The sequence below is a fragment of the Pseudophryne corroboree genome, chromosome 6 (assembly GCF_028390025.1).
Source record: "Pseudophryne corroboree isolate aPseCor3 chromosome 6, aPseCor3.hap2, whole genome shotgun sequence".
NCBI lineage: Eukaryota > Metazoa > Chordata > Amphibia > Anura > Myobatrachidae > Pseudophryne > Pseudophryne corroboree.
Genome location: NC_086449.1, coordinates 433,557,924 through 433,583,439, shown reverse-complemented (window position 1 = coordinate 433,583,439; position 25,516 = coordinate 433,557,924). Strand labels below are relative to the sequence as shown.

Below are 25,516 nucleotides of genomic sequence, written 5' to 3'. Positions count from 1 at the left end.
TGTACTACAAAACCTTCGCCCCTCAAATCATTCCTCATATGGTCTTTTTGTTTAACAAAATATTGCAGGGTACCCCTTTTCACACTGACTCTACGACCTCCCGCATTATAGTAATCCCGAAACCCGGAAAGAATCCCTCGTATTGTTCAAATTATAGACCCATATCTTTGATAAATACCGTTCTCAAGCTTTTTGCCAAAATACTGGCGTCTCGCCTGAATACTGTGTTGCCGTCATTAATAGACCCTGATCAAGTGGGATTTATTCCCGGCCGCCAGGCCTCGGACAACACCAGACGTATTGTTAATCTAATTCATCAAATAAACTCGACAAAAACACCAGCGATTGCCTTGGCGCTAGACGCCGAAAAGGCATTTGATCGCATCTCTTGGCCCTTTTTGTTTTCTACTTAATCTACGTTTGGCCTCCATGGTCATTTCATCACTGCAATAGCGGCCCTCTATTCTAACCCCTCATCTACGGTCCTGACCAATGGATTAAGCTTGCCTCGGTTTAGTTTGAAGAACGGTACGCGACAGGGCTGCCCTCTCTCACCCCTACTTTTTGCTTTATGTATTGAACCTCTTGCAGCCCATATTAGGCTCAACACTGACATTGGAGGTGTTACTGTGGGGCAGAGCTCGTATAAAATATCTTTGTTTGCGGATGACGTGCTCTTGACTCTTTCTAACCCTCTGATTTCTCTTCCTACTCTACAGAAAGAATTACTCCTATATGGTTCCCTCTCTGGTTACAAAATAAATCATACCAAATCTGAGGCCCTCACATTTAATGTTTCATCCCATACCTATTTGATTTTAACCTCCTCTTTCCCCTTTCTCTGGAGGCCCTCGGCTATCAAATACCTTGGCATATTTGTCACTAAATCCTATACCAGCCTATATCAGGCTAATTATGTTCCTATGATTAAAACTCTCACTCAAGACCTAGATAAATGGGATCGATTATTCATTTTGTGGATTGGACGGATTAACGCCCTAAAAATGAATTTCCTTCCCCGTATTCTTTATCTGTTTCAGACCATTCCGATAATGGTGCCCCGAGTGACTTTGGCTTCCCTGCAAACACTATGCAACAAATTTATTTGGGCTCACCGTAAATCTTGATTAAGACGAACACTGTTGACTAAGAGTGCTACATCAGGCGGCTTGGGATATCCTAATCTTCAGGCTTATTTTAACGCCTGTCACCTTAACCACATAGTGTCCTGGCATTCCCCCCAAGGGAACAGAAAATGGGTCGATATTGAGAACTCAATATATCAGGGTATTCCCCTCGACTCTCTTCTGTGGCTTCCCAGGTCCTGCAGACCAGCCTCGGCCTATTCAGTCCCCACGATTAAATTCACCCTTGGATTGTGGGACAAACTCCGCAACACCCATAATCTCTCTTCATACCCCTCACCTTTATCACCTATCTGGGGTCACCCTGCCTTCCCCCCAGGCAGCGAATGAAAAATAGCGGCCCCATGGCAATCTCAGGGTGTCACGAGATTTATCCATGTTAAAGGCCACTCTGCACCGACCTCCTTTGGAGATTTTCAAGAACGCCTCGGTATTCCATCCTCGTGTCATTACCATTATATTCAAATTCTTAGCTTTCTTAAATCACAACTTAAAATTACTCCTTTGAGACCACCCACCTCCTTTGAAAATATGTGTCTACTTTCGATTGGCAAAAAGGGGAATATCTCTACAATATATAACTCCATTCTAACTCCAGATCCTCCTACCCGTGAACCCCATGAACTGGCTTGGGAATCAGATCTCTCCCAACCGTTGGAAGATGATCAATGGGAAGAAATTAGATTGCGCATTGCTAAAGCTTCTATTAGTGTGGCACTTAGGGAAACATGTTATAAAGTCTACACCAGGTGGTATCTGGTCCCCTCCAGACTTCATTCCATCTTCCCCGCAACCTCGAATTTGTGCTGGAGACTCTGTGGAGAGGAGGGCACCTTTTTCCACGTATGGAGGACTTGCCCCTCTATTCGCCCCTTCTGGAACACAGTTGGAGCACTTATTGCTCAAACTTGTGGGCATAACCTAGATCTCTCCCCTGAAATTGCTTTACTTCATGCCCCCATACCGTCACTACCCAAAACCCAAGACAAGCTTGCTATGCAAATCTCTGATCGCTAAATGTTGGAAAGATCATAAACCACCCTCCAAGGCTTTACTGATGACCAAGATTAATTATATAGCCAATATGGAGTATATCACAAGCCTGAGGAATAACACTGTGGCCCAATTCCACAACATTTGGTCTCCATGGTACCTCGCACGCTCGTTATTAATTCCCGGACTCTGCTAACACCTCTAATACCTCTATTATTTCCTCCTCTATTGTCAATGCATGGGACTGTAGCCAACCTCTCGCTTCCCTATATGTAATTTTTTCAACATTCCCCTTCTATTCGTGTACTATTTCTTGCTCCCTTTTTTTTTTTTTTTCTCCTCTCCTTTCCTCTTCTTTCTCTTTCTTGCTTTTACTTTTAACAACATTTTTCTCTGTTTTGGTATAGATTCTATACTATAAATGAAACATAAAATGAGACTGATCATGCACACGTTTGGATTTACACAGGGTGCATACTGCTATTACTTGATAGCCTATATTGTCATAGAACTGTATATTTCACTCTGATGTGGTATGTAAAAACTTTTATCTACATGTTTACTATCTTACCCTATACAACTCTGATATTGTTTTGGTTACTGATCACTCTCAATAAAAATTCTAACTTTAAAAAAAAAAAAAAATCGGTCTGACCGAGCCATCCGGTTTCGGCACTACAAACAGGCTTGAATAAAACCCTTTTTCCTGTTGTAACACAGGAACTAAGGAAATTACGTTGTCTTGACATAATTTCTGTATTGCGTTCAGCACTTCTGCTCTGTCCTGAACAGAAGCTGGTAAGGCTGATTTAAAAAATCGGCATGGGGGAAGGTCCTGAAATTCCAATTTGTACCCTTGGGATACTATCTGCAATACCCAAGGATCCAGATCTGAGTGAACCCAGACCTGGCTGAAAGACAGTAGACATGCCCCCACCCAATCTTACTCCCACAGGGGAGCCCCAGCGTCATGCTGAGGTTTTAGCAGAAGTAGCTGTTGACTTCTGCTCCTGCGAGCCTGATGGTGTTGTAGATTTTTTACCTCTTCCTCGACCTCTTCCTGTGAAGAAGGGGGTACCCTTTGCCTTTTTGGACTTGTTGGGCCGAAATTATTGCATCGTATGAGAATGAAATCCTTTCCTAGGTGGAGCAGCTGTGGAAGGCAGACATGCTGACTTGCCTGATGTAGTTGTTGAAATCATGGCATCCAGCTTGTCTCTAAAGAGGGCTTCTCCATTGTAAGGAAGCGCCTCAATATTCTTTTTTGATTCTGCATCAGCATTCCATTGGCGGATCCACAGCGCCATGCGGGCTGAAATCGCCATAGCAGAGGATCTTGAACTCAGCAACCCAATATCCTTCATAGCTTCAACTAAGTAACCTGCAGCATCTTTGATATGGCCGAGAGTTAGGACTATTTCATCCCTGTCAACTGTGTCTATGTTAAATAGCAAGTTGTCAGACCATTTTCCACAGCGTTACCTACCCACGCACAAGCAATGGTGGGCCTGAGCACCGTTCCTTTCTAATTTACGGTCAGCTGGATCTTTTAAAGAGGCTGAACCAGGAGCAGGCAAAACTATTTTCTTAGACAGCCGAGAAACTGAGGTGTCTATTATTGGGGGTGTCTCCCATTTGTGCCTGTCTTCCTCAGGGAAAGGGTACGCTACACGTATCCTTCTGGGAAGGGTAAATTTCTCCTCAGGGTTAGCCCAGGATTCTTCAAAGAACGCATTCAAATCCTCTGAAGGAGGAAAAGTCACAACCTGCTCTTTATTTAATTTAAAATAATCCTTTTCCTCTGGGACCAGTGTTGTTTCAGGAAACTCCAACACTTCCTTTATAGCAACTATCATACATTGTATGCTTTTGACTAATTTGGGGTCTACCCCTCTCAAATCCCCAGTGTCGACGTCAGAGTCAGAATCTGTGTCCCCATGCATTATCTGGGCCAGAGACCTTTTCTGGGAACTGGATGGGACCCGAGTGGATGATATGGAGGGGTCAGTAAACAGTGCATCCTCCACAGACTGCCTCCAATATTTAGTCTGTTGTTCAGACTCAGAGAATTTCTTTGCAAGCATTGACATATTCTTTTGCAACATTCTCACCCACTCCGGCTCCTTCTGAGAGGGAAGGGCCACCACATTACCCTCTTGTGCATCTAAAATGGGTTCTTCCTGGGAAGAACCCTCCCCAATGTCTGACATGTTACACGCGATGGGGGGGGGGCAGTTGGGAGGCTCCTGCACCCGCTGCTCTGCTTAGCAGAGCAGCGGTGAATAGACGCTGTGCGCATGCACACAGCGTCTATTCACTTGAGGGAGAGGGGACATGCCAGCGGCTCACAGAGCGCTGAGCATGCCCCCTCAGTGACGGAAATGGGGCGTGGCTCACGAGCGCGGGGTCCCCCGAAGCCACACCCCCTTATCCTTAGGCCACGTCCCTTTTTCGGGAGCACCTTACAAGAATGAAAAGTTGGGAGGTATCCACACACCCCTATCACACAGGGGAGCTATTGGGGACAGATCCACACTAAAGTCTGTCAGAGAGACACAGAAGGATTTGCCAGTCCACACACTGCACCTCATTGTGAATTGTGGAAATATTACCCACTTACAGCGCATTTAGCAGTAATAGGCCCACAGACCTAATTATAATGAACACTCCCTGCCCCTTCTATAACACCCTGTACTTGTATCAGCGTTGTCATGAGGAGAAACAGCGTTCAGGAGCTTCACACTGGAGTTTCTGCAGGAGAAAATGGCACCCAGTGAGTGTTCTGGCAAGTCTGAGGAGGAGCCCTGCCCTTCAGCCTCAGCAATGTAATATTTATACTGGCTGGGGATAGCACATCAGTGGCTGTACATGTATGTACCCTTTTTGCCAGTGAGAGTAAGGTTTTAAAACATGCCCTCAGAGCGCGCCCCCTTCCCCCGCCCGCGCTCTGCACCCTCGTGCTGAGAGACATGGCGCTTGCTGCCGCCAACGATGACCGGAGGATCCCCTCTCTGCAGGACTCCGGTAATATACTCACCAGCCCTCTGACTTCTGGCTCTGTTCTGGCTCTGTTAGGGGGTGGCGGCAGTGCTGGTGGAGTGAGCAGCAGCCAGGCATGAGCTGTGTTCAGTACCCTTCAGGAGCTAATGGTGTCCTGTCAGCGGAAGCCGAACCATTAACTAATTGAGAAGTTGGTTCCTACATCCCCCCCTAAGTCCCACGAAGCAGGAAAGCTGTTGCCAGCAGCATCCCTGTAAAATAAAAAACCTAAGAAAGTCTTTTTCCAGCAAAGCACTGTAGAGCTCCACTAGTGTGCATCCAGTCTCCTGGGCACATTTTCTAAACTGAGGTCTGGAGGAGAGGCATAGAGGGAGGAGCCAGTTCACACTGTTGAAAAGTCTTAAAGTGCCGAGGGCTTCTGCGGCACCGTCTATACCCCATACCTCCCAACTGTCCAGATTTTCGCGGGACTGTCCCGCTGTCCCACCCGCGGGCCACAGTATCCCACGGTGTGGGGGGTCAGTTGGGAGGCTCTGTCAATCGCTGCTCTGCTTAGCAGAGCAGCGGTGAATAGACGTTATGCGCACAGCGTCTATTCAGTGGAGTCAGAGGGAGAGGGAGCATGCCAGCGGCTCACAGCGCTGGGCATGCCCCCTCAGTGACGAAAACGGGGGTGTGGCTCGCGATCGCAGGTCCTCCACGAAGCCACACCCCCTTTTCATAGGGCACGCCCCCTTTTGGGGAGCGCGCGCGGCTTCGCCGCGCGAGTGTCCCGCACCACAAGTAAAGAAAGTTGGGAGGTATGATACCCCATGGTACTAAAATGGACCCCAGCATCCTCTAGGACGTAAGAGAAAAGCAAGTAACTTGGGGGGTAATTAAGACCTGTTCATGCAGCAAATTTGTTAGCAGTTGGGCAAAACCATGTGCACTGCAGGTGGGGCAGATATAACGTGCAGAGAGAGTAGATTTAGGTGGGGTGTGTTCAAACTGAAATCTAAATTGCAGTGTAAAAATAAAGCAGGCAGTATTTACTCTGCACAGAAACAAAATAACCCACCCAAATCTAACTCTCTCTGCAAATGTTATATCTGCCACACCTTCAGTGCATATGGGTGGTCATTCCGAGTTGTTCGCTCGCTAGCTGCTTTTAGCAGCATTGCAAACGCTAGGCCACTACCCTCTGGGAGTGTATCTTAGCTTAGCAAAATAGCGAACGAAAGATTAGAAGAACTGCTACTAAATACTTTACTGCAGTTTCTGAGTAGCTCCAGACCTACTCCTAGACTGCGATCACCTCAGTCCGTTTATTTCCTGGTTTGACATCACAAACACACCCCGCGTTCGGCCAGCCACTCCTGCATTTTTACCTGGCACGCCTGCGTTTTTTAGCACACTCCCTGAAAACGGCCAGTTACCGCCCAGAAACACCCACTTCCTGTCAATCACACTACGATCACTGGAGCGATGAAAAAACATCGCTCGACCTTGTGTAAATCTACAATGTTTTGCGTACCATGAGCATGCGCATTTTTGCCGTTTTTTTACTTAATCGCTGCACTGCGAAAATCTGCAGCGAGCGAACAACTCGGAATGACCACCATGGTTTTGCCCAACTGCTAACATATTTGCTGCTACGCTCAGGTCTGAATTATCCCCTTTGTATCTAAAACAAACCATGTTGCAATACAAGAGGAGCAAATACATTTATATTTTTTCTGTGCAGCGTAAATACTGGCTGCTTTTGCATGTAGCACACATATGTTAGCTTTATTTTTACACTGCAATTTATATTTCAGTTTGGACACACCATACCCAAATCTAAATCTCTCTGCACATTTTACATCTGCGGTGCAACATGGTTTTTCCCAGGTGCACAGTTGCTTTTTTTTGCTTTACTTCCAAATCAGAATCAGGCACTCTAAGCAACACGAATGCTGATAGACAAGTTTGATAAATTGTACATGTATGCATACCCATCCACTATGCCAAATTGTTTTTAATCAGCACAGGTAACTGCATTGCTGTTTACATACTGGAATGGGCACTATTATGGTAAGTCTTTGATAAATTTGACATAATGTATTAGTACTAGGGATGTTAAGGACTTATCTGATGGGTGTCAGGACCGACTGATTTTGTGAATTTGTTAACCTTGGACCAACTGAAGGTGTAGGTGCTGGAGTATGGTGAAAACAGGGAGGACGAAGATAGTTCCGTTTCATATATTTATTAATAGGCAACAATTCCAACAAGGAGTTAAATGACAATCATTAGTCACCATATATAAACTGACGTATTGCAATGAATGGCATAAAGATAAGCAGGATATGTATTAAAGATGCATTGAAGAAATGTTCATATGAATGAGATAAAATTAGAGATGAGCGGGTTCGGTTCTCTGAGATCCGAACCCCCCCGAACTTAACCTATTTTATACGTTCCGAGGCAGCCTCAGATCTTCCCACCTTGCGCGGTTAACCCGAACGCGCCCGAACGTCATCATCCCGCTGTCGGATTCTCGCGAGATTCGTATTCTATATATACTCGTGCATTGGAGATTGAACGGAGAGGACGTGGCTGCGTCTCTCCCTGAAAAGCTCCGTATCTGTGCTCAGTGTGCTGCAAATATCTGTGCTCAGTGTGCTGAAAATATCTACGTTCTCTGCCTGAAAACGCTCCATATCTGTGCTCAGTGTGCTGCAAATATCTGTGCTCAGTGTGCTGCATTGTGGGGACCACCAGCAGGGCCGAAACTAGGCTTTTTGTCACCCGGGGCAAGGCAGCAATTTGGCGCCACCCTACGTTTCTCTTTTTTTACCTGTATATAATGATCCCATAACCTGTATGTTAGAGGGTACCAGCTACCTCTCTTATATCAGCAATAGTCCTAACCTACATAATATACAGACACACGCTCATATAATATACAGCGACTCTATCCCTATAATGTACAAAGACACCCACCATAAAATATATTGTAGTGACACCACCTATAATGACTAGAGACATTCACCATATAATACACAGAGACACCCCAAAATAGTATACAGACACCCCCTTATAATACTGTATATAGAGACAACATACGAGTCCATGTAATATACAGACACATCACCCTTATAATGTAGAGACACCCACTGTATAATATATTACAGACAACTTCCATATAACATACATACACACCACCCCTATAATGTACAGAGATACCCGCCATATAATAGAAAGAGACCCCCCCATATAATATATAGACATACCACCTATATAATGTACAGACACCCATGTAATATACTGTACACAAACACCCTTATATAATATACACTACCATAATGTAGAATAGATTCAGCACTAGACCATCTATTCCATGAAGCACAATACATAGGGCTATGTATAGGCACCTCCCCTTCCACAAATTATCACATCTAACACCTCCCTCCGTCAGTGCACTCCTCACTCACGTCGAAAACTCCTATCTCACAGCACTGTCCCGCACATTTCAAAATTCATCATCCGCCACCCCTCCCCAGGCAGCAAATGTACCTACTTTATTCCAGCTATCTGAACTGCAGCGGCGCCGCCGTGCAGTATCATGTCCTGACGGGTATGCAGGCTCAAGGGGGCGGAGCTAGCCAGCTGCTTCCTCCGAGTGACAGTCAGCATGGATCGGGCAGTGAGAATGCTTCCTGTTGCCTGCCTGTCTACCTCCCACAGCCAGCCAGCCATGTACATGCGGCTGTGGGGGCCGGCCCTGGAGCGCCGTAATTGTACCGGCCCGGGAGCACTTTTCACCCATAGTGCGGCAGCATGCAGCTGCAGCGGGGGCTGTGGAGACAGCCTGCATCAGGGGCCAATTCAGCGCCCATCAAATCCCGCGCCCGGAGCGCATGCCCCCCTAGCCCCCCACCTAGTTACGGCCATGCCACCAGTATATAATTATAGTAGTACAGTAGGCCATTGCTGTATCTTGCAGCTCTGTCAAGCATACTATCCATATCTGTGCTGCATTATTGTAAGCAGTATATAGTAGGACAGTGCAGCATTTTGGTGACCAGCAGTATCATACTTGCCTACCCTCCCGGAATGGGCGGGATGCTCCCGAAATTCAGGTGACCCTCCCGGCCCCCCGGAAGAGCAGGCAAGTCTTGTTGAATCGCGTCATCATAGCCATGCCCCCTGTTGTATAATGCCGGTAATAGCAACATTACACAGCGGGGGGCATGGCTTACATGACGCGTCCAGCAGCCACCACCCCGTTCTGCCTCTGGCCCGCCCCCCTCAGCACGTCACCCCACTGCCCGCCTGCCCTGCTGAGCCGACCGGCTGCTCTCTCCCGGAAAGAGCAGCCCAAAAGTCGGCAAGTATGGAAGTATACATATAGTAAAGTACAGTATGCCATTGCTGTATCTTGCAGCTCTGTGTCAAGTGTACTATCCATATCTGTGCTGCATTATTGTGAGCAGTATATAGTAGGACAGTGCAGCATTTTGGTGACCAGCAGTATACATATACTACAGTACAGTAGGCCATTGCTGTATCTTGCAGCTCTGTGTCAAGTATACTATCCATATCTGTGCTGCATTATTGTGAGCAGTATATAGTAGGACAGTGCAGCATTTTGGTGACCAGCAGTATACATATAGTACAGTACAGTAGGACATTGCTGTATCTTGCAGCTCTGTGTCAAGTATACTATCCATATCTCTGCTGCATTGTTGTGAGCAGTATATAGTAGGACAGTGCAGTATTTTGGTGACCAACAGTATATAGTTGTACAGTACAGTAGTCCATTGCTGTATCTTGTAGCTCTGTGTCAAGTATACTATCCATATCTGTGCTGCATTGTTGTTGTGAGCAGTATATAGTAGGACAGTGCAGCATTGTGGTGACCACCAGTATACATATACAGTAGTACAGTACAGTAGGCCATTGCTGTATCTTGCAGCTCCGTATCACTTCAAGTATCCTTATCTGTGCTGCATTGTTGTGAGCAGTATATAGTAGGACAGTGCAGCATTTTGGTGACCAGCAGTAGTATTACAAACAGTACAGTAGGCCATTGCTATTGATATATTACTGGCATATAATTCCACACATTAAAAAATGGAGAACAAAAATGTGGAGGGTAAAATAGGGAAAGATCAAGATCCACTTCCACCTTGTGCTGAAGCTGCTGCCACTAGTCATGGCCGAGACGATGAAATGCCATCAACGTCATCTGAAAAGGCCGATGCCCAATGTCATAGTAGAGAGCATGTAAAATCCAAAAAACAAAAGTTCAGTAAAATGACCCAAAAATCTAAATTAAAAGCGTCTGAGGAGAAGCGTAAACTTGCCAATATGCCATTTACGACACGGAGTGGCAAGGAATGGCTGAGGCCCTGGCCTATGTTCATGGCTAGTGGTTCAGCTTCACATGAGGATGGAAGCACTCATCCTCCCGCTCAAAAAATTAAAAGACTTAAGCTGGCAAAAGCACAGCAAAGAACTGTGCGTTCTTCTAAATCACAAATCCCCAAGGAGAGTCCAATTGTGTCGGTTGTGATGCCTGACCTTCCCAACACTGGACGGGAAGAGGTGGCACCTTCCACCATTTGCACGCCCCCTGCAAGTGCAGGAAGGAGCACCCACAGTCCAGTTCCTGATAGTCAAATTGAAGATGTCACTGTTGAAGTACACCAGGATGAGGATATGGGTGTTGCTGGCACTGAGGAGGAAATTGACAAGGAGGATTCTGATGGTAAGGTGGTTTGTTTAAGTCAGGCACCCGGGGAGACACCTGTTGTCCATGGGATGAATATGGCCATTGACATGCCTGGTCAAATTACAAAAAAAATCACCTCTTCGGTGTGGAATTATTTTAACAGAAATGCGGACAACAGGTGTCAAGCCATGTGTTGCCTTTGTCAAGCTGTAATAAGTAGGGGTAAGGACGTTAACCACCTAGGAACATACTCCCTTATACATCACCTGGAGTGCATTCATCAGAAGTAATTGACAAGTTCAAAAACTTTGGGTGACAGCGGAAGCAGTCCACTGACAACTAACTCCCTTCCTCTTGTACCCAAGCTCCTGCAAACCACACCACCAACTCCCTCAGTGTCAATTTCCTCCTTAGACAGGAAAGCCAATAGTCCTGCAGGCCATGTCACTGGCAAGTCTGACGAGTCCTCTCCTAACTGGGATTCCTCCGATGGATCCTTGAGTGTAACACCTACTGCTCCTGGCACTGCTGTTGTTGCTGCTGGGAGTCGATCATCATCCCAGAGGGGAAGTTGGAAGACCACTTGTACTACTTCCAGTAAGCAATTGACTGTCCAACAGTCCTTTGCGAGGAAGATGAAATATCACAGCAGTCATCCTGTTGCAAAGCGGATAACTCAGGCCTTGGCAGCTGTGTTGGTGTTAGACGTGCGTCCATTATCCGCCGTTAGTTCACAGGCAATTAGAGAATTTCTTGAGGTAGTGTGTCCCCGGTACCAAATACCATCTAGGTTCCACTTCTCTAGGCAGGCGATACCGAGAATGTACACAGACGTCAGAAAAATACTCATCGGTGTCCTAAAAAATGCAGTTGTACCCAATGTCCACTTAACCACGGACATGTGGACAAGTGGAGCAGGGCAGACTCAGAACTATATGACTGTGACAGCCCACTGGGTAGATGTATTGCCTCCCGCAGCAAGAACAGCAGCGGCGGCACCAGTAGCAGCATCTCGCAAACGCCAACTCGTTCCTAGGCAGGCTACGCTTTGTATCACCGCTTTCCATAAGAGGCACACAGCTGACAACCTCTTACAGAAACTGAGGAACATTATCGCAGAATGACTTACCCCAATTGGACTCTCCTGGGGATTTGTGACATCGGACAACGCCACCAATATTGTGCGTGCATTACATGTGGGCAAATTCCAGCACGTCCCATGTTTTGCACATAGATTGAATTTGGTGGTGCAGAATTCTTTAAAAAATGACAGGGGTTGAAGACTGGAGCACCAGCAAACACTCCTGAACCTGCCCCACGATTATCTGAAGCAAGAGGTGGTAACGAGGTGGAATTCAACCCTCTATATGCTTCAGAGGATGGAGGAGCAGCAAAAGGCCATTCAAGCCTATACATCTGCCTACGATATAGGCAAAGGAGGGGGAATGCACCTGACTCAAGCGCAGTGGAGAATGATTTTAACGTTGTGCCAGGTTCTGCAACCCTTTGAACTTGCCACACGTGAAGTCAGTTCAGACACTGCCAGCCTGAGTCAGGTCATTCCCCTCATCAGGCTTTTGCAGAAGCAGCTGGAGGGATTGAAGGAGGAGCTAAATACGGAGTGATTCCGCTAGGCATGTGGGACTTGTGGATGGAGCCCTTCATTCGCTTAACCAGGATTCATGGGTGGTCAATCTGTTGAAATCAGAGCACTACATTTTGGCCACCGTGCTCGATCCTAGGTTTAAAGCCTACGTCGTATCTCTCTTTCCGGCAGACACAAGTCTGCAGAAGTTCAAAGACCTGCTGGTGAGAAAATTGTCAAGTCAAGTGGAACGTGACCCGTCAACAGCTCCTCCTTCACATTCTCCCGCAACTGGGGCTGCGAGGAAAAGGCTAAGAATTCCGAGCCCACCCGCTGGCGGTGATGCAGGGCAGTCTGGAGCGAGTGCTGACATCTGGTCCAGACTGAAGGACCTGCCAACGATTACTGACATGTCGTCTACTGTCACTGCATATGATTCTGTCACCATTGATAGAATGGTGGAGGATTATATGAGTGACAGCATCCAAATAGGCACGTCAGACAGTCCGTACGTATACTTGCAGGAAAAAGAGGCAATTTGGAGGCCCTTGCACAAACTGGCTTTCTTTTACCTAAGGTGCCCCGCTTCCAGTGTGTACTCCGAAAGAGTGTTTAGTGCAGCCGGTCACCTTGTCAGCGATCGGCGTACGAGGTTACTTCCACAAAATGTGGAGAAGATGATGTTCATCAAAATGAATTATAATCAATTCCTCCGTGGAGACATTTACCAGCAATTGCCTCCAGAAAGTACACAGGGACCTGATGTCAGCGTCCGGAGTCTTACCGGTACGCTGGGGCCGCGGGGCTGGCTTCCTTGGCGTTGTGCGGGCAGCGGCGGAGGTGGGCTGCTGCGCCGGATCCGTGGGCAGCAGTAGCGGAGGTGAGGGGGTCCGCTCGTGGCGGCGGGACCTCGCTACAGCGGGTCGCTCTTGCTGAACCGTTGCTTGGAGACCAGGGGCAGTGAGCAATGTGGCTTTGCAAAAAGGTCTGCATTACTGGGTGCCGCCATGTTGGAGACCAAGTTTTAAGCATAGTTCCTGTTTCCTGTTTCTTCCAGCCAATCCAGGGGAAGCTCTCCCTATAAAAGGGGGCTGGTTTAGGACAGGGATGCCAGTGCTTCAAGTTACAACCCTGTTGTAGGTGCTTTAGCCTGTGCTCCCAGGATTCCTGCTGTATCTTGGTTCCTCCTGATCCTGCTTGGTCGGTTCTCTGTTGCTGCTGCAGCCCTGCCGTTTCTTGCCTGCTACTGCCTGTGGAAGCGCTCCTGGAAAACCCGGTCCAGTAAGACTCTTTGGGCACAGTCGGCCCCAGGTCTTCTGCCTCGTCTTTCAAGCCACACTCCACAGATCTACTTCACCAGCCACGCCTTTGTACCACTGACCACAGCCTGCAGATTATTATCTTCAAGCCTCGTTTACCACAGTCCTTGTCTCCAGCCACGTTTTCAACTACCATCTACAGTTCCACAGTTCATCATCTACAGTCTCGTCTTTCAAATCACAGTCCGCAGTTCTTCACCTTCAGCCACGTCTTTAACCATTGTGCTTCAGCCTCAGTTCCCTACCTCAGCCCTGTACATAATAAATACTTTCCATTGACTCTCAAACCCCGCCACACGTGAAGTCAGTTCAGACACTGCCAGCCTGAGTCAGGTCATTCCCCTCATCAGGCTTTTGCAGAAGCAGCTGGAGGGATTGAAGGAGGAGCTAAATACGGAGTGATTCCGCTAGGCATGTGGGACTTGTGGATGGAGCCCTTCATTCGCTTAACCAGGATTCATGGGTGGTCAATCTGTTGAAATCAGAGCACTACATTTTGGCCACCGTGCTCGATCCTAGGTTTAAAGCCTACGTCGTATCTCTCTTTCCGGCAGACACAAGTCTGCAGAAGTTCAAAGACCTGCTGGTGAGAAAATTGTCAAGTCAAGTGGAACGTGACCCGTCAACAGCTCCTCCTTCACATTCTCCCGCAACTGGGGCTGCGAGGAAAAGGCTAAGAATTCCGAGCCCACCCGCTGGCGGTGATGCAGGGCAGTCTGGAGCGAGTGCTGACATCTGGTCCAGACTGAAGGACCTGCCAACGATTACTGACATGTCGTCTACTGTCACTGCATATGATTCTGTCACCATTGATAGAATGGTGGAGGATTATATGAGTGACAGCATCCAAGTAGGCACGTCAGACAGTCCGTACGTATACTTGCAGGAAAAAGAGGCAATTTGGAGGCCATTGCACAAACTGGCTTTCTTTTACCTAAGGTGCCCCGCTTCCAGTGTGTACTCCGAAAGAGTGTTTAGTGCAGCCGGTCACCTTGTCAGCGATCGGCGTACGAGGTTACTTCCACAAAATGTGGAGAAGATGATGTTCATCAAAATGAATTATAATCAATTCCTCCGTGGAGACATTTACCAGCAATTGCCTCCAGAAAGTACACAGGGACCTGATGTCAGCGTCCGGAGTCTTACCGGTACGCTGGGGCCGCGGGGCTGGCTTCCTTGGCGTTGTGCGGGCAGCGGCGGAGGTGGGCTGCTGCGCCGGATCCGTGGGCAGCAGTAGCGGAGGTGAGGGGGTCCGCTCGTGGCGGCGGGACCTCGCTACAGCGGGTCGCTCTTGCTGAACCGTTGCTTGGAGACCAGGGGCAGTGAGCAATGTGGCTTTGCAAAAAGGTCTGCATTACTGGGTGCCGCCATGTTGGAGACCAAGTTTTAAGCATAGTTCCTGTTTCCTGTTTCTTCCAGCCAATCCAGGGGAAGCTCTCCCTATAAAAGGGGGCTGGTTTAGGACAGGGATGCCAGTGCTTCAAGTTACAACCCTGTTGTAGGTGCTTTAGCCTGTGCTCCCAGGATTCCTGCTGTATCTTGGTTCCTCCTGATCCTGCTTGGTCGGTTCTCTGTTGCTGCTGCAGCCCTGCCGTTTCTTGCCTGCTACTGCCTGTGGAAGCGCTCCTGGAAAACCCGGTCCAGTAAGACTCTTTGGGCACAGTCGGCCCCAGGTCTTCTGCCTCGTCTTTCAAGCCACACTCCACAGATCTACTTCACCAGCCACGCCTTTGTACCACTGACCACAGCCTGCAGATTATTATCTTCAAGCCTCGTTTACCACAGTCCACAGTCCTTGTCTCCAGCCACGTTTTCAACTACCATCTACAGTTCCACAGTTCATCATCTACAGTCTCGTCTTTCAAATCACAGTCCGCAGTTCTTCACCTTCAGCCACGTCTTTAACCATTGTGCTTCAGCCTCAGTTCCCTACCTCAGCCCTGTACATAATAAATACTTTCCATTGACTCTCAAACCCCGCCTACGTTCTTCATTGCTCCGTGTCACATGCGAAGGAATTATATCCAGCCCCCTCATCTGGTTCATTCATAGCCTGCTACCTCCTCGGGCAAATCTCAGCTGCCGGATCCTCAAACCCTGCCAGACGTGACACCTGAGATGGTGGATTCCAGTGGGGACGAATTAATACTCTGTGAGGAAGGGGATGTACACAGTGAAAGGGGTGATGAATCGGATGATGAGGAGGAGGTCGACATCTTGCCTCTGTAGAGCCAGTTTGTGCAAGGAGAGATTGATTGCTTTTTTGGTGGGGGCCCAAAACCAACCAGTCATTTCAGCCACAGTCATGTGGCAGACCCTGTCGCTGAAATTATGGGTTTGTTAAAGTGTGCATGTCCTGTTTATACAACATAAGGGTGGGTGTGAGGGCCCAAGGACAATTCCATCTTGTACCTCTTTTTTTTATTTATCTTTGCATCATGTGATGTTTGGGGCTAATTTTTTTAAGTGCCATCCTGTCTGTCACTGCTGTGCCACTCCTAGATGGGCCAGGTGTTTGTGCCGCCCACTTGGATCGCTTAGCTTAGTCATCCAGTGACCTCTGTGCAAATTTTAGGACTAAAAATAATATTGTGAGGTGTTCAGAATAGACTGGAAATTAGTGGAAATTATGGTTATTGAGGTTAATAATACTATGGGATCAAAATTACCCCCAAATTCTATGATTTAAGCTGTTTTTGAGGTGTTTTTTTTTTAAAAAAAACACCCGAATCCAAAACACACCCATATCCGACAAAAAAAATTCAGGGGGAGTTTGCCAAAACGCGTCCGAATCCAAAACACGGCCGCGGAACCAAAATCAAAACCAAAACACAAAACATTTCCGGTGCACATCTCTAGATAAAATGTGCCTGAAGATTAATGAAGAATTGTCCAATATAAAACAATGATTGGTGCCAAACTGTAAGAAGTGTTAACTGGATATTGTAGACATAGATGAATAACTGTAAAGACTTGTTACTGAAGCTTAAAAGGCTGAACTGAAAACTGTGAAGAATTGTCTTTGAATAATGCAAAATGTAGATACAATGCTGAAAGGAGTACTTGCAGGTTTGTGAAGATTATACTTGAAACACTGTGAAGAGCTGCAGCAGATGACAACGGTGAAGAATGGGTTAAGCTGAGTGATGAGAGAACGAGGATCAGGATTTAGTAGAAACTTCCACAGGCTGTGTGATTATAGCAAGCAGTCACTGAACAAACAGGGTAACCTCTCACTGGCCTCCGGGAGTCCACTTGTTGCCACGTGGAGAGCGATTGACTGACAGCACAGCAGAGAGCTGGTGAATAACTTGCGGTAAAGGCTGCAGGCAGACCTCTGGGAGTGGAGGCTATATCAGGACCACTGGAATCACACAGAAATCCACAGGAAGAGTACAGAGCTAGGGTACAGAGTAGCTACAACAAAGCACTGGCCAAGAGTGAAATAATCCCAGCCTACTTGTAGGCAGCACAAGCACGGGATTTGCTAACACCCACAGGGGCTCACAGTTGCTCACAGGTGCTGCATTTGGAGTCCAACATGGCCACCTCGTATACTGCAGACACACATAGGCAGCTCTGGCCATTCGGTCCTCACACTCTCGGCTCCCAGAACCTGCATCACCTCTGCCGCCGATCACGGCGCATCCACACACAGCACAGCACCGCGAGCAACCACGCCGGAAACAGACGGACCCCAGAACCTGCAGCGGTGAGTGATCGGTTCATGACAGTACCCTCCCCCTTTAAGGGTGGACTCCGGCCACCTTTGAACTTTGTCAGGATTCTTGGGGTAGAATTTTTGAACCAGTCTTGGAACATGAACATCTTTGGCAAAAACCAGGACCTCTCCTCCGGACCATAACCTTTCCAATCAACATGAAACTGCAGACATCCATAACGACGACGTGACTCCACAAGCTCCTTAACCTCAAATTCCTCATCCTGCAAATAGTGAATTTTAGGAGGTTTGGGCAGGCAGCACGAAACTTATTGAGGATCAAAGGTTTCAGCAGAGATGTATGAAGGTCATTAGGAATTTTAAAAGAAAGAGGCAATTTGACTTTGTATGCCACAGGATTAAGTACCTTTTCTATGGGAAATGAACCAAGAAACTTGGGAGCAAACTTCTTAGAAGGAACTTTGAACTTGAGATTGCGAGTAGAAATCCAAACTTACTACCTTGTAGTTAGGTACAGCCTTACGTTTTCTATCTGCAAAAGATTTATAACGAGCAGAAGATTTAATCAACGATTTGCACACACAACTCCAGATTTTAGACAAACGTTGAAGCACTTGGTTTGCCACTGGTACCTCCTGAGCTGGCAAAGGATGGAACTCTGGCACACGAGGATGATAACCAAAGTTAGTATAAAATGGTGTAAACTCTGTAGATGAATGAAAAAGATTATTATGAACAAATTCTGCCAATGGAAGGTAGTCTATCCAATCATCCTGTGAGGAAGCTATGTATAACCGGAGAAAAGTTTCAAGATCTTGATTTACTCTTTCAGTTTGTCCATCTCTCTGGGGATGATATGCAGAAGAGAAATTCAACTTAATGTTTAATGAAGATCAAAGTGACCTCCAAACTTGGCTACAAACTGTGTTCCACGATCAGAAACGATCTCTTGAGGAAGGCTATGCAACTTAAAGATCTCAGAAATGAATAATCTGGCTATTGGAGGAGGTAATGGTAATCCTGTAACGGAATAAAATGCATAATTTTCGAAAATCGATCCACTATCACTCAAATGGTATTCCACCCTTTTGATGGAGGTAACTCGGTCACGAAATCCATTGAGATATGAGTCCAAGGTCATTTGGGTATAGATAATTGATGTAACAAACCTGGAGGAGAACCCTTTGGATTCTTATGTTGGGCACATTTAGGGCATGCTGCTATAAACTCCTGAACATTGGCTTTAAAACGTGGCCACCAGTAGGACTGTTGAATAAATTTAAGAGTCTTTAGGACCCCAGGATGACCCATGAAAGACAAAGAGTGAGCCCAAGTAAGTAGTCATTTTCAAAGATTTGAAGCAACAACATTTTTGGCAGGCGGAGGGACCGGAGAAGTTTGAGTCGTTAAAAAGGATGTAGGACTCACAATGGCTTGATTCATGATAGCATTATTTGATTTGGAAGAATTGAAGGACCGAGAAAGGGCATCCGCTTTTTTGTTTTGAGACCCTGGACAATAGGTGAGCTTAAAATTACATCGGGTGAAGAGAAAAGCCCATCAAGCTTATCATGGATTCAAACACTGAGCCGATTGCAGATAAAGAAGATTCTTATGATCAGTATATACCGTGATGGGATGTTGTGCTCCCTCTAGAAGGTATCTCCACTTCTCAAATGCCAATTTGATAGCAAGTAATTCCTACTCCCCAATAGCATAATTACGTTCAGCCGGTAGAAACTTATGGGAGAAATATCTGCAGGGATGGACTTTTTTATCTTCAAAGACCTGTTACAACACAGCTCCCACTGCTTCCATAGATGCGTCTACCTCCACTAGAAAGGGACGGTTCAAATCTGGCTGTCGAAGAATGGGAGCTGACACAAAAGTTTGCTTCAAATCGGAGAAGGCTTTGATTGATTCAGAAGACCAGTTCATAGGATTTGCTCCCTTGCGTGTCAGGGTTGTGATGGGAGCGACCAACGCAGAGTAATTCTTAATGAATTTCTTATAAAAATTGGCAAAGCCAAGGAATCACTGAATCCCCTTAAGAGTCGTAGGAGTGGACCAGTTTGGGATAGCTTGAACCTCAACAGGATCCATACGTAGCTCTGATTCGGAAATGATATAACCAAGGAATGGTATAGAAGATACTTCACATGTACACTTCTCCAACTTACAATATAGTCATTTTTCCTCAGACGGGTCAGTACCTCTTTAACTTGGAGACTGTGAGACTTCAGATCCTTGGGGAATATTAAGATATCATCCAAGTACACTACTAAACACTTGTAGAGAAGATCTTGAAAAAGTTAGTTCACATAGTTTTGGAAAACTGCAGGAGCATTACAAAGACCAAAGGGCATTACAAGGTACTCGTAATGCCCATCCCGGGTATTAAAGGCAGTCTTCCATTCATACCCTGCATGGATACAAATTAAATTGTAGGCTCCACGAAGATCTAGTTTTGTACAAACTGTAGCTCCCTTTACCCGGTCAAATAATTCTGGAATTAACAGCAGTGATCTCATTAAGTCCGGGATAATCTATGCATGGTCGTAAGCCACCGTCTTTCTTCTTAATGAAGAAGAAACTGGCTCCTGCAGGTGAAGAAGATGGTCTAATAAATCCTTTGGATAAATTCTCTTGTATATAATCAGACATAGCTTGAGTCTCCGGAATGGACAGCAGATAAATTCACCCCCTAGGAGGTGTTTTGCCCGGCAGCAAATCGACTGGGCAGTCCCATTCGCGATGAGGGGGTAAGGAGTCAGCCATTTGTTTACTGAAGACATCCACAAAAGATTCATAGACTGAAGGTAACTCAGGAAGACCGACTGACTGGAGGGGTTTAACTGACGCTAAACAATCCTTGGTACAGGATTCACCCACAAAAGAATTTCCATGGTTTGCCAGTTGAATTGTGGGTTATGTTTCTGCAGCCAAGGTAATCCAAGTATCACATCATGAGAGGCTTTGGGAATCACGAGGAAGGAAATATATTCAGAATGGAGCACACAAACTTTCATCTTGAGACATACGGTTCGATGAGTAATTATGCCTTCTGGAATTCGACTTCCATCCACTGCTGTAACAGAAACTGATACTTCCAGAGGCACGGTTTGAACTTTAGATCATATGACAAAGGCTGAAGTGATGAAGTTCTCGGGCACACCGGAATCTAGGAGAGCTGAAACTTTAATAGTAGAACTCTGAACTTTTAAACAAACAGGCAAAGTTGGCTCTTTCCTGGAACGCGATTCCAAGGTAACTCCTAGCTTAACCTCTCTTGAATAAGCTAGGAGCGAGAGTTTTCCAGCCGAAGTTTGCAGAACTTAACAAAATGTTCAGAGGACCCGCACTACATGCAGAGGTAACCCTGTCAATGACAAATTCGTCCTTCTTCCGTAAGATGAGAGCGTCCCATCTGCATAGGCTCTTCTGTCGTCACAAGAGACTGAGACAAAGCAGGATCTTGTTGAGGTCTGGATCGAAAACGCAAGTAAAATTGCTCAACCTTGGATTTCTCTAAGCAATGCTCTCTGTAACGTAGATCAAGTTTATTGCAGATGGAAATTAATTCATCCAGCTTAGTTGGCACATCACAAATGGTTAAATCATCCTTGAGAGTCCATTCCAGAATGCTGCAACCAGGGCCTCTTCGTTCCAGTTTAATTCGGAAGACAAAGTGCGAAATTGAATAATATATTGACTAACGGGGCGTGAGACTTGATGTAGACGGAGGATCTCCAAAGACGCTGAGTTGGTTCTTCCTGGTTCATCGAAGATTTTCCGAAAGGATGATACAAATTCATCATTAGAAAGAATAGGGTCTCCCCTCTCCCACAGCAGCAACGTCCACTCCAAAGCCTGACCGGACAGGAGGGCAATGATATATGCGATCTTAGAATGGGCTGATGGAAAACTAGCAGACAACAGTTCAAACTGAATCTCGCATTGATTCAGAAATCCTCTGCAAAGCTTTGGAGTCCTGTCAAACTTGCTTGGCGAAGGCAACTGCAGATGAGACATAGGCACCGTCACTGGAGGAACCACTGTGGAAGCAGAGACCACTGGAGTTGGAACTTGAACTGGTGGTGTCATTATAGCTGTATGAAGAGCATCCAGACGATCCGCCATGGTTTGCATGAACTGAACTATTTGTGTCTGTATGGACTCCTGATTATCCAGACGGGAAAGAATATTTGCCGTAGCACCATCTCCTGCGATTTGGTCACCCGATGGATCCATGGGGCCAGTGCTTACTGTCAGGACCGACTGAATTTGTGGATCCATTAACCTTGGACCAACCGAAGGTGTAGGTGCTGGAGTATGGTGAAAACAGGAAGGACGAAGATAGTTCCATTTCATATATTTATTAATAGACAACAGTTCCAATAAGGAATTAAATGATAATCATTAGTCACCATATATAAACTGACGTATTGCAGTGAATGGCATAAAGATAAGCAGGATCAGTATTGAAGATGCATTGAAGAAATGTTCATATGAATAAGATAAAATGTGCCTGAAGAATAATGAAGAATTGTCCAATATAAAGCAATGATTGGTGCCAAACTGTAAGAAGTGTTAACTGGATATTGTAGACATAGACGAATAATTGGGAAGACTTGTTACTGATGCTTAAAGGCTGAACTGAAGAACTGTGTAGAGCTGTCTTTGAATGATGCAAAAAATGAAGATACAATAGTGAAAGGAATACTTGCAGGTTGCGAAGGTAATACTTGTAGCACTGTGGAAAGTTGCAGCAGACGACAATGGAGAAAAATGGGTTATGTTGAGAGCTGAGTAATCGAGGACCAGGATTTAGTAGAAACTTCCACAGGCTGTGTGATTGAAGCAGGCAGTCACTGAACAAACAGGGTAACCTCTCACAGGACTCTGGAAATCCACTTGTTGCCACTTGGAGAGCGGTTGACTGACAGTACAACAGGGAGCTGGTGGATCTCTTGCGGTGAAGGCTGCAGGCAGACCTCTGGGAGTGGAGGCGATATCAGGACCACTGGAATCACACAGAAATCCACAGGGAGAAGACAGAGCTAGGGTACAGAGAAGCTACAACAAAGCACTGGGCAAGAGTGAAATAATCCCAGCCTACTTAAAGGCAGCACAAGCACAGAATTGGCTAACACTTACCCACAGGTGCTCACAGGTGCTGCATTTGGTCTCCAACATGGCCACCTCCTATATTGCAGAAACACAGAGGCACCTCTGGCCATTCGGTCCACGCACTCCCGGCTCCCAGAACCTGCATCACCTCTGCCGCCTTTCACACCGCGTCACCACACGGCTGCACAGCATCACGAGCAACCGCGCCGGCAATGGACGGACCCCAGAACCCGCAGCAATGAGTGATCGGTTCATGACAATAGAGTTGATCTTGATGTGGTGAATGGGCCCACGTTTTTGATCAAATATGCTAAGAACCTCATTTATTTATATTCCATGTTAAAAATAGAGTTTTCCATAATTGTTTGACTATCAATAATCTTAGTGCTTAGAGTATGCACCAGTATTTATTTTTTCCTGCTAGGCACTACAAGGCTCAGCATAGAGGCGCCTCTTATTATGTTTGAAAATAGGGTGTATAGTCCAAGCATCCTTCCTCCCCTTTCCTCTTATACGCACAGGCAAATTGGACACCCACATTAGCCATTTATTTTAGACCTTGCAAAGAGATTGTGCAATACTATTCATGGCATGATCAATTGAAATCAAATGAGTTGGGAAAATTCCATGAAGTGATATACCCCTGGGCATGGTGGAAGGTGAAGAAATATGAATTTCTAGACTGTTTCTTAGTTCTTCCTGAACAAGTGAAAGCCACCATCAAAGCTTGGAGGGAAAGGGTGGGGGGGGGGGGGGCAACCAGGATGTAAAGTGCAGTTTGCACCTGTAGGGTAAGACAGATGAAGGACTACAATAGAGGGTATTGCTGCAGGCAGGGCAGGGTCTCACTTATTTGGATTTGATTGAAGGTGATACCAAACCTGTTTCTCTTCCTTTGCACAGGCTGTCCCCACTAGTGAAATGAGTATATGGGTGAGACCAAGAACGAGATTAGAATACCATGAACATTTGGCCAATGTTAGGAGCAATCCTTTCATAGAAATGCATTATAGAACAGCTTAGCAAAACAAACAGACTGTTTGATTTCCACACATTGACCTATTACATCAAAGACATTACCATATGTTATATACTAATACAGGTTGAGTCTCCCTTATCCAAAATGCTTGGGACCAGAGGTATTTTGGATATGGGATTTTTCCGTATTTTGGAATAATTGCCTACCATAATGAGATATCATGGTGATGGGACCTAAATATAAGCACAGAATGCATTTATGTTTCATATACACCATATACACACAGCCTGAAGGTCATTTTAGCCAATATTTTTTATAACTTTGTGCATTAAACAAAAGTGTGTGTACATTCACACAATTCATTTATGTTTCATATACACCTTATACACACAGCCTGAAGGACATTTAATACAATATTTTTAATAACTTTGTGTATCAAACAAAGTTTGTGTACATTGAGCCATCAGAATACAAAGGTTTCACTATCTCACTCCCACTCAAAAAAGTCTGTATTTCGGAATATTCCGTATTTCGGAATATTTGGATATGGGATACTCAACCTGTAGTTCTAGATTAACTATTACAGGATAATGAGACCTGGACACACCTCCATAACTTTACAGAGTTACAATTCAGAATTGTTAAAGTTACTTTATAGGTGACTGGTTGGTATACCAACCTTGGAAGGCGGAACGAAGGGGTACTAGATACCGGGGGACCAACAATTTCTATATACTGTATAATTGAACATTGATAAAGGCCAACTGTGTACAAGCTGAAGTGTCTGATAATGAGATTCCTCATCTTACAAAGATTTAATTTTAATACTGTACAAAACAACTGAATTGCAATACAGTGCTCAAAGGGGATCTAAATGGGTATACAGTATTTGCCTCATAAGTCAAAGGGTACTCCTTTGTAACTTCATAAATTTGTACTAATTACTGGGTGGTGTTCACTGTTACAGAGCTACCTCCATGTGATATTGCTTCAGAGCGTGTTACACAGAACTTCACCTAAACCACTGCTTTTACAGTAGAGTGAGTCATATTCATAGGTACTCGGATGCTAGCAGGACTTAATCACAGGCAATGAAAGCTAATGACAACAGGGTCATAGTAAGGGTGAGGCACAGCTGTTCTCAGGAGTAATTAGGAAATATGGTACCAAATCACAGAAGAAATATAAAGTTATTTAAGGCAAAATTCAGGGCAGGCTGTAGCTATGGAAGGTCAATAAACTAGCAAACATCAAATACAGGAGATGTCAGGCAGGTAGAAGGTCACAATGAGGAATATAATAATAAACATACATCCTGCCTGCTGTAATGCAGCTATTAGCTAATAGCACAGCCTGTTGTAGCTTCTGATAGAGCTTGACAAAATCTTGCGTGTTACAGTATGTCTCATAGATTTCCATCATACAACTATTTCAGGGGTTTTCAATATCTTAGGAATTCCTGGATGTCAACATAGAAACGAAAGCAGGTACACCATATGACCATTAGAATGATAATAAATTTAATTGTACATCATATCTGTGATTCTTGGCATAAAAATCGGCCAATATTATGAGCCTGCCCACCAATCATCAAGGTGACCTCATCAGGCATGTCCATAACAGTATAGGGGTTCACCTCCAAACCACCTCAGCCAAACTATCCCCCCCAGGGCTCTACACAAATAAAGGATAGCAGTAAAAAAAATCAGAGTGTTAGGTAAGTGAAAGTAGCTGCTGAGACAGCACTAAAGTATCAGAGTGTTAAATAGGTGAGGTTAACTGATCAATGTTAAGAGTGTTCAAAAAGTGAAAGATGTGTGAAAAATGTTTCAAACACTGCCGTTTGTAGGGCAGGGCAAGCCGTACAATAGTATGGGGCGCCACGGCAAATGCATATTACAGTGTTCAGTCTGGAATACTATTGAAATGTCCCTCCCAAAATGGCTGCCGCCTCATAGAAGACAGTTTTTAAGGATGCTATA

At 45.7% G+C, this 25,516-nt stretch overlaps 1 protein-coding gene across 1 annotated transcript in view; it reads right to left on the bottom strand.

The window, feature by feature from the left end:
- Window positions 1-21,844: 21,844 nt before the first annotated feature.
- Window positions 21,845-25,516, bottom strand: part of LOC134934584 (pendrin-like) — a 45,529-nt gene continuing 41,857 nt past the window's right edge. The window contains exon 20 of the mRNA XM_063929990.1: window positions 21,845-22,003. Within this exon, the coding sequence (XP_063786060.1) occupies window positions 21,845-22,003 (159 nt within the window). The remainder of the gene's footprint in view (window positions 22,004-25,516) is intronic.